This window comes from Musca autumnalis, unplaced genomic scaffold (genome assembly GCF_047663935.1).
Source record: "Musca autumnalis isolate F117 unplaced genomic scaffold, ASM4766393v1 scaffold_4, whole genome shotgun sequence".
Taxonomy (NCBI): domain Eukaryota; kingdom Metazoa; phylum Arthropoda; class Insecta; order Diptera; family Muscidae; genus Musca; species Musca autumnalis.
In genome coordinates, this window is record NW_027411977.1 from 221,230,072 (window position 1) to 221,247,960 (window position 17,889).

Here is a 17,889-nt window from a genome sequence, read left to right on the forward strand (position 1 = left end):
GCTGTGTCGTTCCTCGATTAATCGACTGTGCTTTGTGCTTGGTTTACATTTACGGATTTCAACTGTCAATTCCGTCAATAACTTTGCGTATCGTCAAATGAAAACTCATCTGAAATCCATTGGATTTCATTTCACGTTTAATGCTAGGTTTACATTTACGAAATCCACTCGATTTCAACTGTCAATTCCATAAACCAAGCTTAAGCAATGGAATTGACAGTTGAAATCAAGTGCATTTCGTATATGTAAACCAAGCATTACGTTTGTTGCGGACATTTATACTTCCCGAGATATATGCCTCATAAGTTCCAAAAATTCCCTTGTACATTTTCTGTTCCACTATGTCGAACGAAAATGAAAACGAAAGAAAGGCATCTAAGCTCGTGTATGTCTTTTAAATGTTGTAGTTGTTTTAAAGCAAACACAAAGTCAATATTGCCATGAAAACTAAAGTTGTTTTTCGTTCGCGATCATTTTCTTTCGACATAGTGAAACAGGCCCTAAAAGAAAATGTGTTGTGCGCGTAGCCGCAGCGTTTACACATGACAGGACAGTTGACTTCATGTATTGATTGTCAAAAACCCAAAACTTTCCTTTATGACGTAGGCGTCCTGACAACTGCGAAAATAGTTGTAAAATTATGAATGAAAATCATCGATTTCTTTTTATTTTCCGTTCAGATGTTTTGTTATTGTTCATATTCGTTTGTTTTCAACACATTTCAATTATTATTTTTACAAAAATTGTTCAAGGGGTAGTAAAAGACTTCGTCTACCTCGGCACCTCCGTAAACACAACAAACGACATCAGGGGCCTAATTACGACATTCGATTCGATCGAGCATTTGCTCGCGAATGAAAAAATCAAACTATTAAACCCTATTCGCACCACCAATCGTACATTTACTAAGGTAGATGCATTATCAATTTGTAACAACACTGTCAAAAAGTTTTACAAAAATAAATCATTTCGTACATTTTTCTAGCACAACTTCATTCCGAAATTATTACCCAAAGTATTATTCAACAATTTCAGCAAATATTTACATTTTTCATTAATAAGTTTGTTTTTTAGTTTTTGTTAAAAAATAAACAAATATTTTACTTTCTACATTCTTACCCCCAGTTTTTGTAAAAAAAGTTATTCTTCTCACACGAATTGTCAAATTTTGTAGATCGATTTACTCGCTTTATCGCAAATGTAGAGCGCTGATTTTTAAATGAGGAATCCTTAATGATATATGGAACGGGTATACGAAAAATTAGATGTGTATGTCATCTGGGGGCTGAGCTATGAATGCCTAAATTATTACGAATATAGACGAACGAACAAAAATAAGTTACAAAAACTGGGGGTTAATATTCTTTGAAGAACACAGGTTTTCATTCATTCACGAGCAAATACTCGATCGAATCGAATGTCGTAATTAGGCCTCAGTTGTGAAATAAAAAGAAGAATTATATTGGCCAACAGATTCTACTTTGGTTTAAGTAAGCAGTTCAAAAACAAAGCCACATCTCGTCAAACAAAAATAACGCTCTACAAAACACTGATACTACCCGTGCTGATGTATGGCTCCGAAGCGTGGGTACTTGCGCAAGCAGACATGGCAGTGCTTGGTGTGTTTGAGAGAAAAATTCTTCGAAAGATCTACGGACCAATCTGCGTTGACGGTGAATATCGACGTCGCATGAACCACGAGCTGTATCTGCTGTACAACGACATCAATATTGTTAAACGTATCGAGAAGCAGCGATTGCGTTGGCTAGGCCATATCATAAGAATGAGCGATGATGACCCCGCTAAAAAGGTGTATAAACACGAACCGCTTGGCGGTGCACGCAGAATTGGCAGGCCAAGGCGCAAACAAGTGGATGATGAAATGAAAAGGCGCGGTATTCCAGAAAGCGAATCAACAAATAGAGAGAATTGAAGATCTTTTCTTAGTTCGGCCTATAGAACAAATGTTCTGTAATGGGCCAGCTAAGTAAGTAAGTAAGTATCACCAAAAAATAGTTACACTGAGCTTATCATTTTAAAAAATAATACCTTTGGTCTACAACTTGCTCTGATATTTTTTCAGATTTATTCAAATCAAAACAAAAAACGCTCCCCTACATCACCGATAACTTGTTATCGATTATTTTCTACCGCTTTACGTAGTACAATTTTTAAATTTTGTCGCAGAGACGCGACATGACTCGCGAAGCAATACGGAATCGAAAAAATTTCATTCATAATATTGCGTATTAATTTAGTTGGTAACTGAAAAATGAGTAGGGAATCCCACTACACCATATCTAAATTATACACTGCATAAAAAATCGACAAAGCCCCAAATGTTACTTCTCATATTTGGATTAGGTTGATTTTTATAATTCGTGTAATATTTATTTATACAAAACAATAACAGAGTTTTTAAGGGAAAAGTAATATTAATTTTTTCTAGTCCATTACTTATTTTATTTTTTTAGACATACATACATATGTGTTGTCTAAAATAGTTAGCGAAACAGATAATAAAAATAAAAAAAAAAAAAACATAAAAAAGAATTCATAGATTGATATTTTTGTTGGTTTAAATGAATAAAGAGAAAAAATTGCGTACTTGCTTGCGTACTCAGCATTGATATGAACAATACCATCGGCAGTCCCAGCGTGTTCTTACGTAGCGGATTGATCAGAAACCACAGAGTTTCGGCCAGTGGCTGGTTCTACGTAGGTTCCAATGCTGCTATTATTATACCGCATTCGTTTCACGTTTCTTTCGGTTTTGTCCAAAACTAGCCTAGACAAGTCATAATCAGTTTGACATAACTTCTTCCAGCCTTCCGTTTCTGTGACGGTTTTAATATTGTATACTATAAAATCAACTGCCTTGGTTTTGAGACGGTCATTAGTGTGACGATCGGCCAACAAAAGGATATCAGCAACTGTAGGAACCTTCATTGTATTAATTAAAATATTTTCACACATTGTTTGCAAATACAATAGCGAGTATTTGTTAGCAGCAACAAAGAGCTCTTCTGCAAATTTTTCCGATATATCACCACCCGTGTACAGAAATTTTAACATTTCCTCAATTACTTCGGCATCCATATCATCAATCTTTATACGATTTGTTTTACTTTCTTCGAAGTTATTGCGAAACATAGCAGCAAACACTGGACTGCGGGCACATAATACTAATTTGTGGGCTTTCAATTCAATACCATCTTGTGCAACAAGAATTACATCGCTAAATTCCTTACTGGCGAAAATATTCGCAAAATCATTCTTAAGACTGAGGCATGCTACTGTATTGTATAAGGGTTTTATATCAACCTTAATTTCGTGGTCTGTATATGTATTATATGGATCATAGTAGTCATCATCAAATTTATATACATTCTCATAAGCCATTAAACGCATTCTATTGTCTATAAAGTCTGTTGTTAGCTTTTTAGTAAAATTTTTGTTTTCTCTGGATATAGTAACTTGAAATAGTGTGTCGTCCTCGTCGCTGGTTGAAATCAATTCTATGTAAATCTCGAACTTTTCAGTTGATTCATACTTATTAAAATAATTTTGTACAGCCACCAACCTCCAATTGATTTTGGCACTTGCACTATTAATTGCAATTAAATGAGAATAATATTCTTTTAGTGGATCATGATCTCCATATTTATCAAAGTAACATGGCGATGTTCGGAATTGGAACTTATATTAGGTGTGTCTCTTTACGTGATAATTAGTAATAATTATTACTAATGTTGCAGATTTTGACAGTTGTATAGAGGAAAAGTTGCTGAAAAAAATGTTTCAACAACATTTAGTATGTAAAAAGACACCCCTATTGATTATCTGATATTTTAGTTAAAGACATTCTACACATCGAGATTTTCGACATTTTCGTTGAATTTAAAAAAAGCAATGGGCGCGTTCTCTAATAGTTAATCAACAAAGCCACGAAATCGAAAATTGAAGCAGACGACAAACAAATCGGTCGATCGATTTGAGTTCACAACGCCGATCAACTGCTTAAGCCGGGCATACACTATGGGCATGCAGGACAGCATTTGTAATAGTATTATATGTCATTTAGATACAACACCATTAGCCGGATTTAGCGCATTATCAGGATTTATTTGCTAAATCCATCCAAAATCTACCAGATTTCCCATACAAAAATAAATCCTCCTATTGAGTGGATTTGTTTTAAATCTGGCATAAATCCTCGTATACAACTCTGTTTTTAGCAACATGTTGCTAGAAAATACAAAAAGTTGCAAGCTGGCACAAGAAACAAGGTAGATGCATCGGTGAATTGCTACACTAAAAATAATTTAAAATGCATGGTATAAGTAAAGAGGTAGATTTAAATGAAAAAAATCTATAGAACCCTTGTTTTTCTTGAATTCCTAAAACTTCAAAATAAAAGCAACAAGTGGGTTTGTTTACAATGCATTTTTTGAGCATTTTATAAAAAACGCGAAAAATAAATGAAGAATTAAGTTTTCTCCACATAATCGAGTTGTGAATATGATAAACTGATTGTTTCAATGCAAATCTCACCAATTTCTTCCATACAAATGGTCTAAAAACAATTTTAAAAATCATTGAATTCGATTGTTTTTAAAATTGTTTGGCATATTATTCAAACACCACACACACATACACAGTTTGTTTATATTGTTTTGAAGTTTTAGGCATACTCGAATGAAAAAATTTAAATTGCCATAAAGCTTTGGCTAACCTTTCTTATTAAACCATGTTAAAATGTAAAAATTTGTAAACAAAGCGGAAAAATTAAATTTGTTTTGATGTACAAAGTTGATTTTAATCAACCAAGACTAATATTTATGATTTCTTAACGATAAAATAATTCGTTTATTTATTTTAGAAGGGCAAACTGCGATAAAATAATAATTTATTTGCTCTTTAGTTAGCATAATGTGCTAACATTTTCAGTATTATAGCTGGTTTACATTACGAAATCGAGTCGATTTCAAACTGTCAATTCCTTTGGGTATACGTCAAATGAAAACTCAAATGAAATCAATTCGATTTCATTTGACGTTTGAGCATAGGAATTGACAGTTTGAAATCGACTAGATTTCGTAATGTAAACCAGCTATTAAACAATACATTTGTAATTTGACGTATGTTTTTTGAGACAAATTCAATTTACAAAAAAAACTTGGTAATTGTGCTATGAACAAGAATCAGCTGACTGCCATTTAAATCCTCGAAAATGTATATCTAAATGCATAGAGATTTGTACTGGATTTATTAAATCCAGTAGAGGATTTATGGCTAGTCTAAATGAGCTATTAGTAAATTTTGAAGTTTTTGTCAATGTATTTGGGAGTAGTTTTGGCAGGATTGAAATCAAAATAGTTTTGATTTTGTAAATGAACCCATTTCAATCCAATGAATTTTGTTTATTTTCCAAGTAACCAACAAATAACTTATAATTTTTGAAAATGGTAAAATCGGCAAAAGTAGCAAGAGTTATAAAATGTTCCCATATGAATTGTATGGTGTCTGAAGTAAAGGAACGCTTTTCGAGTTAAAATTGGTAAAACTTGAAGATTCTTGCACGAAAAGGAACAGAGCTATAATTTCATGATATTTATATATGGCCTGTTCCCGTACTTTATAAAGTGGTAAAATCGTAAACGACTTTCATATAAATTTTGTGTACGGGAACGCAAAATGTGTAAAAGTGGTAAAAATTGTAAAAACTTTTTAGTTCTGGAACAGAGCTATAATGTCATTATATCCCGGTTACACTTAACCCAGTAGGTTTGGATTTCAAATGTCAATTCCATAGCGCAAACGTCAAATAAATCCTTTCGAAGTGGGTTAACCCGGCAATAAACTCTAGTGTAACCGTACTATTACTAGGCGTTTACACAAGACAGTCTGTCTGCAAATACAACTCTGATTTACTAACACATACATTTGTCGGCTGTCTACCAGCTGTCCATCATTTTTTCGCAGACAGTGGGCAAGACAAATTTTTGGCATTTTTGTAAAAATAAGTGAGATAATAATTGAAATTTGTTGGAAACAAAAGAACATGAACAAAAACAAAATATGTAAATGAAAAACAAAGAGAAATCAACGATTTTAATTTATAATTCTACAACTGTTTTCTCAGTTGTCAGGACGCCTACGTCACAGAGGCAAGTTTTGGGTTTTTGACAATCAATACATGTACTTAAGGGCTGTTTACACCATATATCAATGTCATATGAGATGTCATTTCTTTCACCCGTTCGACATTCTCCATGTTTGTCAAAATTAACGTCATCCATACAACTTTCAATTTGTGCGTTCATACCTACAAGTGTTATTTTCGTATGACATAACCTATAAATATAAAAGCAGCTGTTTTTGTCATTGTTTACATTTATTGTTGAGTTGCAAATTTGGGCAAATTTTAATTTTGGTTGAAGGAAAATGAATATCTAGCATGTTTGTTGTGGTAGAATAAGCTTTTAGGGTTATAGAGGCATTCATGTTTTTGCCACAAAGCAATCATTTCCAAGACTGCTTCTTTCGACCAATCGATCTGTAAATAACACCCTTTTTTACTTTTCTAAGTATTTAAATATACATAACTTTCCATTTTCTTTTTTAAAAGATTTTGTTTTTCAATTTTTTTTTTTTTTTGAGAATGACAGAAAACAGCTGATAAATTTATGTTTACATACGAGAATGCCGTATCTAAATGAACATATGAGTTGCCAAATCATTTTGATAGATGAAAATTTTCATAGTGGTCACACTATGTGTACAACATTCGCAGGTAGAAAATTTGACATCTCATACGACATTGATAGATGGTGTAAACAACCCTTTAACTGTCCTGTCATATGTAAACGCAGGGTTACTCTCGTGTGGCAGGGGCAACGTTCTCTAATGCAGTTGATCGGCGTTGTGAACTCAAATCGATCGACCGATTTGTTTGTCGTCTGCTTCAATTTTCGATTTCGTGGCTTTGATTAACTATTAGAGAACGCGCCCATTGCTTTTTTTAAATTCAACGAAAATGTCGAAAATCTCGATGTGTAGAATGTCTTTAACTAAAATATCAGATAATCAATATAAGTTCCAATTCCGAACATCGCCATGTTACTTTGATAAATATGGAGATCATGATCCACTAAAAGAATATTATTCTCATTTAATTGCAATTAATAGTGCAAGTGCCAAAATCAATTGGAGGTTGGTGGCTGTACAAAATTATTTTAATAAGTATGAATCAACTGAAAAGTTCGAGATTTACATAGAATTGATTTCAACCAGCGACGAGGACGACACACTATTTCAAGTTACTATATCCAGAGAAAACAAAAATTTTACTAAAAAGCTAACAACAGACTTTATAGACAATAGAATGCGTTTAATGGCTTATGAGAATGTATATAAATTTGATGATGACTACTATGATCCATATAATACATATACAGACCACGAAATTAAGGTTGATATAAAACCCTTATACAATACAGTAGCATGCCTCAGTCTTAAGAATGATTTTGCGAATATTTTCGCCAGTAAGGAATTTAGCGATGTAATTCTTGTTGCACAAGATGGTATTGAATTGAAAGCCCACAAATTAGTATTAGCTGTGTTCCAGAACTAAAAAGTTTTTACAATTTTTACGACTTTTACACATTTTACTCGAAAAAGCGTTCCCGTACACAAAAAAGTTGTAAAATGTTCACTTCTCTTTAAACAAAAATGGCGCTGAATGACGCTCTCTTTAAAAACTTTTTACACGACAAATTTGGGCGAGTAAAAAAATAGTAACATGGTTGCCGGCGTCTGATTGGCTGATACGCCGACTTTGACATTTGTTCCAGTGTTTTTGACGTATTTTCCATTTTTCCGTTCCCGAACTATTTCAAAAAACTTGTGTATGAAAACAAATTTTTTGCAGTTCTCTCTTTTACGAGTTTTACTATTAAAAAGTACGGGAACGAAGCTATTATGTGCCCGCAGTCCAGTGTTTGCTGCTATGTTTCGCAATAACTTCGAAGAAAGTAAAACAAATCGTATAAAGATTGATGATATGGATGCCGAAGTAATTGAGGAAATGTTAAAATTTCTGTACACGGGTGGTGATATATCGGAAAAATTTGCAGAAGAGCTCTTTGTTGCTGCTAACAAATACTCGCTATTGTATTTGCAAACAATGTGTGAAAATATTTTAATTAATACAATGAAGGTTCCTACAGTTGCTGATATCCTTTTGTTGGCCGATCGTCACACTAATGACCGTCTCAAAACCAAGGCAGTTGATTTTATAGTATACAATATTAAAACCGTCACAGAAACGGAAGGCTGGAAGAAGTTATGTCAAACTGATTATGACTTGTCTAGGCTAGTTTTGGACAAAACCGAAAGAAACGTGAAACGAATGCGGTATAATAATAGCAGCATTGGAACCTACGTAGAACCAGCCACTTGCCGAAACTCTGTGGTTTCTGATCAATCCGGTACGTAAGAACACGCTGCCGTGGGATTGCCGATGGTATTGTTCATATCAATGCTGAGTACGCAAGCTGAATTTTTTTTCTCTTTATTTATTTGAACCAACAAAAATATCAATCTATGAATTCTTTTTTATGTTTTTTTTTTTTATTTTATTATCCGTTTCGCAAACTATTTATGACAACTCATATGTCTAAAAAAAAATAAGTAATGGACTAGAAATAATTAATATTAATTTTCCCTTAAAAACTTTGTTTTGTATAAATAAATATTACATGAATTATAAAAATCAACCGAATCCAAATATGAGAAGTAACATCTGGGGCTTTGTCGACTTTTTTATGCAGTGTATAATTCAGATATGGTGTAGTGGGATTCCCTACTCATTTTTCAGTTACCAACTAAATTAATACGCAATATTATGAATGAAATTTTTATGGGTCGATTCCGTATTGCGTCGCGAGTCATGTCGCGTCGTCAATTGTCTCTGCGAAAAAATTTAAAAATTGTACTACGTAAAGTGGTAGAAAATAATCGTCGATAAAAAGTTATCGGTAATGTAGGGGAGCGTTTTTTGTTTTGATTTGAATAAATCTGAAAAAAAATTCAAATTCATTTGAAATATATGCCGACAAACAGATAAACGCTGGATTTTGGTGTCGTCGTCGCCCTGTTGTTGTTGTTTTTTTCTCGACGCCCAACGCAAAACTTTAATCAAACGTTGTATCTGTTTTCAGCTTAAAGGAACAGACCATTTGTGTCGTTTTGGCCGTTTTTACACTGTTGGGCATGATGCCGAGTAAAAAGTTGTAAAACTTGAAGATTCTTGAACGTAAAGGAACAGGGCTAAAACTTTAATCAAACGTTGTATCTGTTTTCAGCTTTAGAACTGCCATCTAGAGCTGGCAAAAAATCGATGGCACTATCGATAAAATCGATTGTTGTTTAAAAATTAAATATCGATAGATAGTTTTGCCCCCAACCCAAAACTCATTAAAATAAATAGAAATTTCGCTGCTTTTCGGTTTTGTGTGTGTGAGAAAATAAGCCCGTAGTCAAACGTTCATATTTTTCGGAAAGGTAAAATGTATTTTTTAATATTTTTATAAGATAAAAGCTATTTTTTATTCTCCTTTGCATTTCTGTGAACTAATTGTGCAAAATGTCAAGAAAAGCATTGACATTTCCGCCATTTTCATCTCCAAATTAATGGTGTTGACAGCTTACCGATAATATCGATAGTAATCGATATTTTAAACTATTATATCGAAAATATCTAATGTCGGGAATATCGATGGTTTGCCAGCTCTACTGCCATCAGTATTTGAATATGTTTGATTTCCAACATTGATCATAAGGTCAGTTCCAGTACTGCAAGAATCTACTATTTTTTCCGATAATGCCAAGTTTATACTTGCGCTCCAAAATCAATCGGATTTCACGAAATCCAGAAATACACCCCGGTGTTTACACTTATTTTTTTGTTGATTTCGAACATATCACAATAATCAAGGTAGATGCATATGCGCAGCTGATCGAACATGAATTTTCAAAACAAGTTGTTGTAAATTGAATTAGTCATCAAAATATACGACAATATAGAACTTTGCAACTTTATTTCGAAAATTATCGTACAATTATCTATATACCGTATAAATTGTGTATTGTATTAACAAATGAAAAAATACAAAATGATTTTATCGTTGAGACATAATAATAATAAATTTTGATAGATAAAATTTGTGTTCAGAACTTGCAAAATATTAATATTTGCAGCAGTTTTCCCGTTTAGTGCTAAAAATGTGTTCCCCTACTCCGAAATCTAGCAAGATTTGCACTTCTCTTTGAACAAAAAGCGCCGAATAAAACCCTATTCTCCTGTTTTTGGCAATACAATTTTGGCCTAGTATAAACTAGCTGCATGTTAATTGGTATCTAGATACGAAAGCTGATACGTTGATTTTGACATTTCTGCTGCAGTTTTTGCAATTTCCGTCATTTTTTCGTTCCCGTATTGTTTAAGAAATTTGTATGGGGAAGCAATTTTTTACAATTCGCTCTTTTTTTAACATTACCATTAAAAAGTAGGGGAACACAATGAAAAATAGCATTGTAACAAAGTTATTTAATATTTCTTTCACATTGTTTACAAATTTTGATACAAATTTTTTTTGTTGCAGCAATTGACCATCTACCTTGTTTATTGTGATACGTGAAAAGTGTTGCAACTTTTGGTACTTTTTTAGGCAAAACCAGGGTTGTATATCATGTGTACTGTGATTTCGATGTTGATTTCGCTGAAATCACGAAATAAGATGATTTCATTTTTGTATGCGAAATCATGATAAATTTTGCATGATTCCGCGCGAAATCACGAAACGCCTTCGAAATCACGAAAAGACGCCGAATGTAAACCAAACATAACATAAAGGAAAAAATGTTATCGTAGTAAAAATAGTAGCTTCTTGCAGAATCTGGTGAAGTATTAAGTGAAGTTCTGAACTTAATAGAGGAAAAACTGTGTAAAATTTGGCTTGTTTCCAAATTAAGCGTCAAAATAGAAACTATTTTTTATTCAAAAACAAATTTCCCGGGCGTTGTCGGATGCATTGACGGAACACACGTACATATAATGGACCAAAGGAAGATGTTCGCCATTTATATCTGAATAGACATTTTTTGAGACATTTTTTATTTAGTTTGAATTTAATGAGTCCATACTCTGTGCCATTCATCTGTAGTGGGATTCTCTAGGGCATTTTTTGGTTACCGATAAAAATCGGTCAAAGTAAAACGCAAAGTTATGAATGAAAAGTTCAAATAAAAGTTGACATCACTGTTGCTATCGGTAGAACTTTTCAACTGCTTTTTATTAGTCGCTAACTTACCGAATAATATCGTTAATTACCGAAATTATAATAATTTATTTCAATAAATTCAATTAAAATAAATGAAAATGTTACTTACGTTTCAATTTTTCGTTTTTATTCGTTTGTAAAAATGCAAAAATGCGGAGAATTAACTTTATGGCGACAGAATTTGACGTCATCTGGCGACTATTGCCATACGTAATGGAAAAATTGCAACTGACAACGCAACACGACTCGCGTCGCAATACGGAATCGACCCATTAAAGCTGAAAACAGATACAACGTTTGATTAAAGTTTTGCGTTGGGCGTCGAGAAAAAAACAACAACAACAGGGCGACGACGATACCAAAGTCCAGCGTTTATCTGTTTGTCGGCATATATTTCAAATGAATTTGAATTTTTCGGCATCATGCCCAACAGTGTAAAAACGGCCAAAACGACACAAAACATTAATCAAACGTTGTATGTGTTTTCAGCTTAAGTTATTTTTATATCCTCAGCTTAGGGTAGAGAGTCATCGAAATAACGGTTTGAACCCATAGTATATTTTGAAGAAATCCATTTCAGACAATTTGGAGTCTATTTAGGTATGTCCGTTTGTCTCTTTGGCTGACTGGAGCTCAAAAAAAAACACGCGAACGGAGTTCACGGTTGGGTCAAGTTCAGAAATGGACGACTCTCCGGGTACCTCAATGAAAAATGAAAATGTTTTGCTAAAATGTTGTGCACGACAAATATTTCTTCGTAATATTTTTGCTAGGAATCCAACAGGTTCGAATATGGAGTATATCGGTCCATTCTTAGGGTACTTCCTCCACAAAATCTGAAAAATGTTTGCAAAAGGGCAGTTTAACAACTAGTTGTCCTATCGATCCCTTATACGACGGTACTATTATTTTCGGGGGCAAGTCCATACTCCATAAGATAATGACCCCAAAATCTCAAAGAAACCTTGTCGTTAACTCAAATGGCTGATGAGCAAACAAATTTTAAACAGTGCGCCTGAACTAACTTTAAAGCTGTAAACAGATACAACGTTTGGGCAAAGTTTTGTGTCGTTTTGGCCGTTTTTACACTGTTGGGCATGATGCCGAAAAATTCAAATTCATTTGAAATATATGCCGGTAAACAGATAAACGCTGGACTTTGGTATCGTCGTCGCCCTGTTGTTGTTTTTTTTTCTCGACGCCAAACGCAAAACTTTAATCAAACGTTGTATCTGTTTTCAGCTTAAATGTAACATGCCTAAACCTGGGAAGTTTTTGCAAATTCTGAAACTGCAATGTTCATAGATGAGAAAAATTCAAAAACAAGAAAAAATCGCTGGAGGCATTTAAAAAGCGCTCCGCAGGGTTAACCTTCTTAATAGCCCGTTTCCACGGTACGTCGTTCGTTCTCTATTCGTTGTTCGACCCATAACTACAAATAAATTACTTATTTCCCCATACAAAATTCTATGAACGAACGACGATTTTACTACGTTGTTCGATTAGAAATACTCTCTGAACGACGAATAAGTATGTCCCATCCCTAACAAATGAGAGGATTTATCGAAAAAAATAATTATGACATGTCTAAATTCAAAATTGAAAAATTTGTTGAAAACACAAAAATTTTTAGAAAAAAGGAAAAGGATGAATGAAAATTAATGAACTAAATATTTTATATAGATGCAGAAGGAAGATGGTTGTGTTTCCTTCTTCATTCCACTCACATTTCTTGTCCTTAGTTCAAAATCGCGTAAAAAAATCAGAAACAAAAAGGATACATATAGCTGAAAGCCTGTATACACAAACATTGTTTTGACATGTCTTTCTCTCTCTTTAATTTTGAAAATATAAAAATATATTGAAAATACAAAATTATTCAGAATTTATGGAAAAAATTAATGATATGTGTGTAGATAAATAGAGTAGATACATTTGAAGGAAAGTCTATTGCTTTTCCTATTCATTTAATGTATATTTTATGTGTTTTCGGTTCAAATTTTCGTGAATACAAGGAAACAAAGGTGATGGAAATTTTGTTTATTTTTCTGTTAATTACGAATGGTCATGGTACAGCCGCATCGGCAATTGTTGCTAACATAAGATGTCAAAATTTGACATCAATTCAATGTAATTGACACATTATGTTACCATCAGCTGGCTTGATAATGCTACCTGTATTATTGTACCATGCGAATGGTGTCGTGGAAACGGGTTAATTCGTGTACGTCGTTCGACAGGCGAACAACGTAATTGAAACGCTCGTGTGAACATGACATAATGAGGATTTATTTGACGTATACGCGAAGGAATTGACATTTTAAACCCAGTGGGATTGTTAAATCCGGTTATATATAAACGTACTGTAAGCACCTTTCAGGCACAACGTGTTACGAATTGGATATCTGATTTGGGCGAAACTTTACACATAGTAGAAACGTACTTCAAGTTCCAAGAAGGTCTATATTGGAAATCATCTTCGGGTTCTTCGTTCACAAAGGTTCAATTGCAGCTTACAAGCTGTTCGAGGATCGCTTTTGACGAAAGCATTCCGTTTGGTCCTGTTTACAGCAGTATAACGTTTCTCGTGGACATGTCACGGGTGCTTCTATAGAACCTTTCTCAAAGAAAGGGTGCTTCCATGGTACAATAATTCTTAGGTAGGCCACAGCTAACAGCTGATTACAATTTTTTTGTTGTTATGGTTTAATCTGTCAAAACCGTGTTGACATGCAGAGTTGATATTTATTATTGATCAAAAAATTCAACTCTGTTTTGTTTTCATTTCAATTGAAACATGTTAACATTTCGTTCTTCTTCTTCTTTGTTTATTCATCCGTTATCATTCATCAAAACAATTTTGAAGTTTTAAGCCATAGCGACAGGGTTGTACTTTTTTGGCGATTCTCATACCTGGCCTACCTATGAATTATTGTACCATGGGTGCTTCTATAGAACCTTTCTCAAAGAAAGAGTGCTTCTATAGAACCTTTCTAATAGAAAGGGTGCTTCTATAGAACCTTTCTCATAGAAAGGGTGCTTCTATAGAACCTTTCTCAAAGAATTGGGTCTCTGATTTGGGCGAAACTTTACACATAGTAGAAACGTATTTCAAGTTCCAAGAAGGTCTATATTGGAAATCATCTTCGGGTTCTTCCTTCACAAAGGTTCAATTGCAGCTTACAAGCTGTTCGAGGATCGCTTTTAACGAAAGTATTCCGTTTGGTCCTGTTTACAGCAGTATAACGTTTCTCGTGGACATGTCATGCTTCGGAGGAAAGAACCCAGGAAGCATTGCTTCCTGACATAACGATCCAAAAGCTCGGAAAAATGATGCGGTCACCATCTAAAATATCCAAATAATTCTTTTATACTTAAATCAAGTTCAAAGACACAGCTGGTGTGATACCACTACCTTGGTCATGGTACGGTTACACTAAAGTCTTTGCCGGGTTAACCCACTTCGAGATGATTTATTTGACGTTTACGCTATGGAATTGACATTTGAAATTCAAACCCACTGGCAATGTAGGCATGTCTCATAATCAGCTCGTTGCTTGCTTTCAAATGTCAAATTATATGGAGGAACGCCGGCTGAACGACAAAGAGGCTCTGTCATTCCTTTATAATTTGACATTTGGGAAGCAAGCAACAATTGATTCTGTCATTCTGAATTGCACTAGGGATAGGTAATGGAAAGAAATAATCGATTTTTCGACTTTTCGATTTTGGTCTAAAACTAAAAATGCGATTTTTCGGTCTTGCGATTATTTCAGTTGTTTTAAAACTCGACTTTAGACTTTTTCATAACTGCAGAAAATCGATTATAATCGACTATTCGTCGATTTTCGAGTTTTCTTTTGAAACTGTAAAACCGCCAAAAGTGTAAAACCGCCAAGTCCACAATCTATGGGCAAACTCGAACATCGATCACAAGATAATCGATTATGCGATTTTCCCTCCAGACAAAAGTCGACTACGATTTTTAGATTTTTGACTGCAAAACGTCTATTAATCGATTAACCGAAAGTCGACTTACCTATCCCTAAATTGCACTAGATGAACTAATAAACTAGACTAGTTCCTTGCTGTGTCCACCTTTAAATTGTCAGAAGAATTGTCTAATCTTTAGAAACCTACCCCAACAACTCACTCTATAGAAACCTATACGTATGATTGCCTTTATAACTCTGATCATTATTTTTCCGGCATTTCTCAAAAAAAGACGTGTTCTGTCGGTTACAAATCTTTAATTAAAATAACAAAATGAAAATTATGAATTAAGGATTAAATTAGAAGCTACAACAAGTTGTGCCTGTTGCCAAAGAAGGAGGCCCCCAATACACAATACGAACGTGAACATACTAGATTTTGCTTGCACTCCCTTTTCCTGCTCGCTCTTCGTTTCATTACTGTCGCAGTTAATTAAAATAATTGCAATTGAAGGTGGTTGTTGCGCAACTCTCCTCCCCCTTTCGCGCCTGTGAATTAAAAGAATTAATGCTAATATTAGATTTATTATTTTAAACTAAATAGTTGTTGTAATTATCAAAGAAAGTGTTAACGTGAATTGTCATGAAAAAGCGTTCAAGTTCACGTGGTAGTCCGGACACTGCCACCACCAATAATATTACCACCGCCGCCAACGAATTCAATAATATGAATCAATCAACCGTAAAATCTGGAGCCTCGAGTGCTCCCACAACTCCAACAAAAACACGTGCAACAACAAACAGCAGCAATACCAACAGCTCCTCTTCGAAAAATGTCAAACATAGACCAGAAGAAATTGCTGAAACTTTTTTGGTGGTTAATGAAAGACCCGTAGATGACATCTCATTGGATTTCTTTTATAAGCCACATACCATTACTCTGCTGGCAGTGTCAATTTTGGCTGTTATGTATTTTGCATTTGTCAGGTAAGTCAGTCGTATTGTCATTCATTACTTCTTCTTTTGGCAACAAGTTTGATTTAATTAAGTACTCTAGGAACCAACCTTGGCTTTGAAAGGATCCACGGTATTTTGTGACTCATTCCCACTTTTTTTGCAATCTCGTGACTCCGCGTATAAAACTGGGGTTTGGAATTAACGTATCAAAACAAACATGATTGAAACATGATTTTCTGCTGTTTTTATTGTTCCGTTTTAGAACCCTCGTCCACCCCCTGATTGCATGCTCTTTTCCGCTTCGTATAGATGAAATAATTTTGAAACCAATATGAAGCAGAACAATGCGCAAATGCTAAAACTGCAAAATATATTTCCTAGACAGGGGCGTAGCTTTTCAAAAATATCTTTAGGGATCAGGATACTGTAGAAAATCACCACACACTATTATTGGAAAATAGTGAAATTCATCAGCGGCATTGAAATAAATTCAGTTCAGGAGCACCAGCTTGAATGTCATTAATATCAAAGGCATTTTAAATTAAAATCTTAGGGACAACTCAAATGTACCAGCTGAATTGGCTCGAATTATAAAATTCATTTTAGAGATTTTCTAAGTGAGATTCTTATCCCAAATAAGCGGCACTCGACTGCGATGTAAGCTTTCTCCCATGGCCACTGGAAAACTTGACGAATTAATCAATTTATTTAAAACCCTTACGGAATTCTTCGAAGCTTGTATCTCGTGAGTATACAATTTCAGCACTTTGAATTTCAGAACGATACGGTTACAACTGGAATACTCAACATAATATGCTAATATATTCCGACGAATTATAAGACAGGCTTAGGATTATGTTTGGGGGTCCAATATTCAATTTTATGTTTATTTTATGGGCTCCATTCTTAAGATTCTGATATTCTGACCCTTTCTGAAACAAAGGATGCATCTAAAGCGTGCCTTTGTAAAGGAAAGGCAGCTTCTATAGACTCTTTCTTGAAGAATAGGTGTTTCTAAAGAAAATTTTTGAATGAAAGTTTTCTTCTGCTTCTAATGACACTTTTTGAAAAAGGGCTCTTCTGCAAACCCTATCTGGAAGAAAAGGGTGCTTCTATAGACTCATTCCGAAATATAGGGTGCCTCTTAGGCGCATTCTGAAAGAAAGGGTATCTATAGTTCCATTCCAAAAGAAATAGTGTTTCTGTAGATCCATTTTGAAAGAAGGGTGCTTCTGTAGATAATTTCTAAAAGAAAGGTTGCTTCTTTAGATCCTTTCTAATAGAAATGTTGCTTCTATAGATACTTTCTAAAAGAAAGGGTGCTTCTATAGATTCTTTCTAAAAGAAAGGTTGCTTCTATAGATCCTATCTAAAAGAAAGGGTGCTTCTTTAGATCCTTTCTAAAAGAAAGGGTGCTTCTTTAGATCCTTTCTAAAAGAAAGGGTGCTTCTTTAGATCATTTCTAAATGAAAGGGTGCTTCTTTAGATCCTTTCTAAAAGAAAGGGTGCTTCTATAGATCCTTTCTAAAAGAAAGGGTGCTTCTATAGATCCTTTCTAAAAGAAAGGGTGCTTCTATAGATCCTTTCTAAAGGAAAGGGTGCTTCTATAGATCCTTTCTAAAAGAAAGGGTGCTTCTATAGATCCTTTCTAAAAG

The 17,889-nt window shown here is 34.2% G+C and overlaps 2 protein-coding genes across 2 annotated transcripts in view; one reads left to right on the forward strand and one right to left on the reverse strand.

Annotated features, from left to right (window-relative positions):
• Positions 1-2,664: 2,664 nt before the first annotated feature.
• LOC141403252 (speckle-type POZ protein-like) lies at positions 2,665-3,411 on the reverse strand. The gene has a single exon (XM_073985438.1). It carries the CDS (start codon positions 3,409-3,411, stop codon positions 2,665-2,667), a length of 747 nt encoding a protein of 248 aa, XP_073841539.1.
• Positions 3,412-15,819: 12,408 nt separating this feature from the next.
• The window catches only part of LOC141401971 (phosphatidylserine synthase-like), a 33,660-nt gene continuing 31,590 nt past the window's right edge, over positions 15,820-17,889 (forward strand). The window contains exon 1 of the mRNA XM_073982564.1: positions 15,820-16,264. Coding sequence (XP_073838665.1) covers positions 15,921-16,264 — 344 coding nt within the window. The 5' untranslated portion in view covers positions 15,820-15,920. The remainder of the gene's footprint in view (positions 16,265-17,889) is intronic.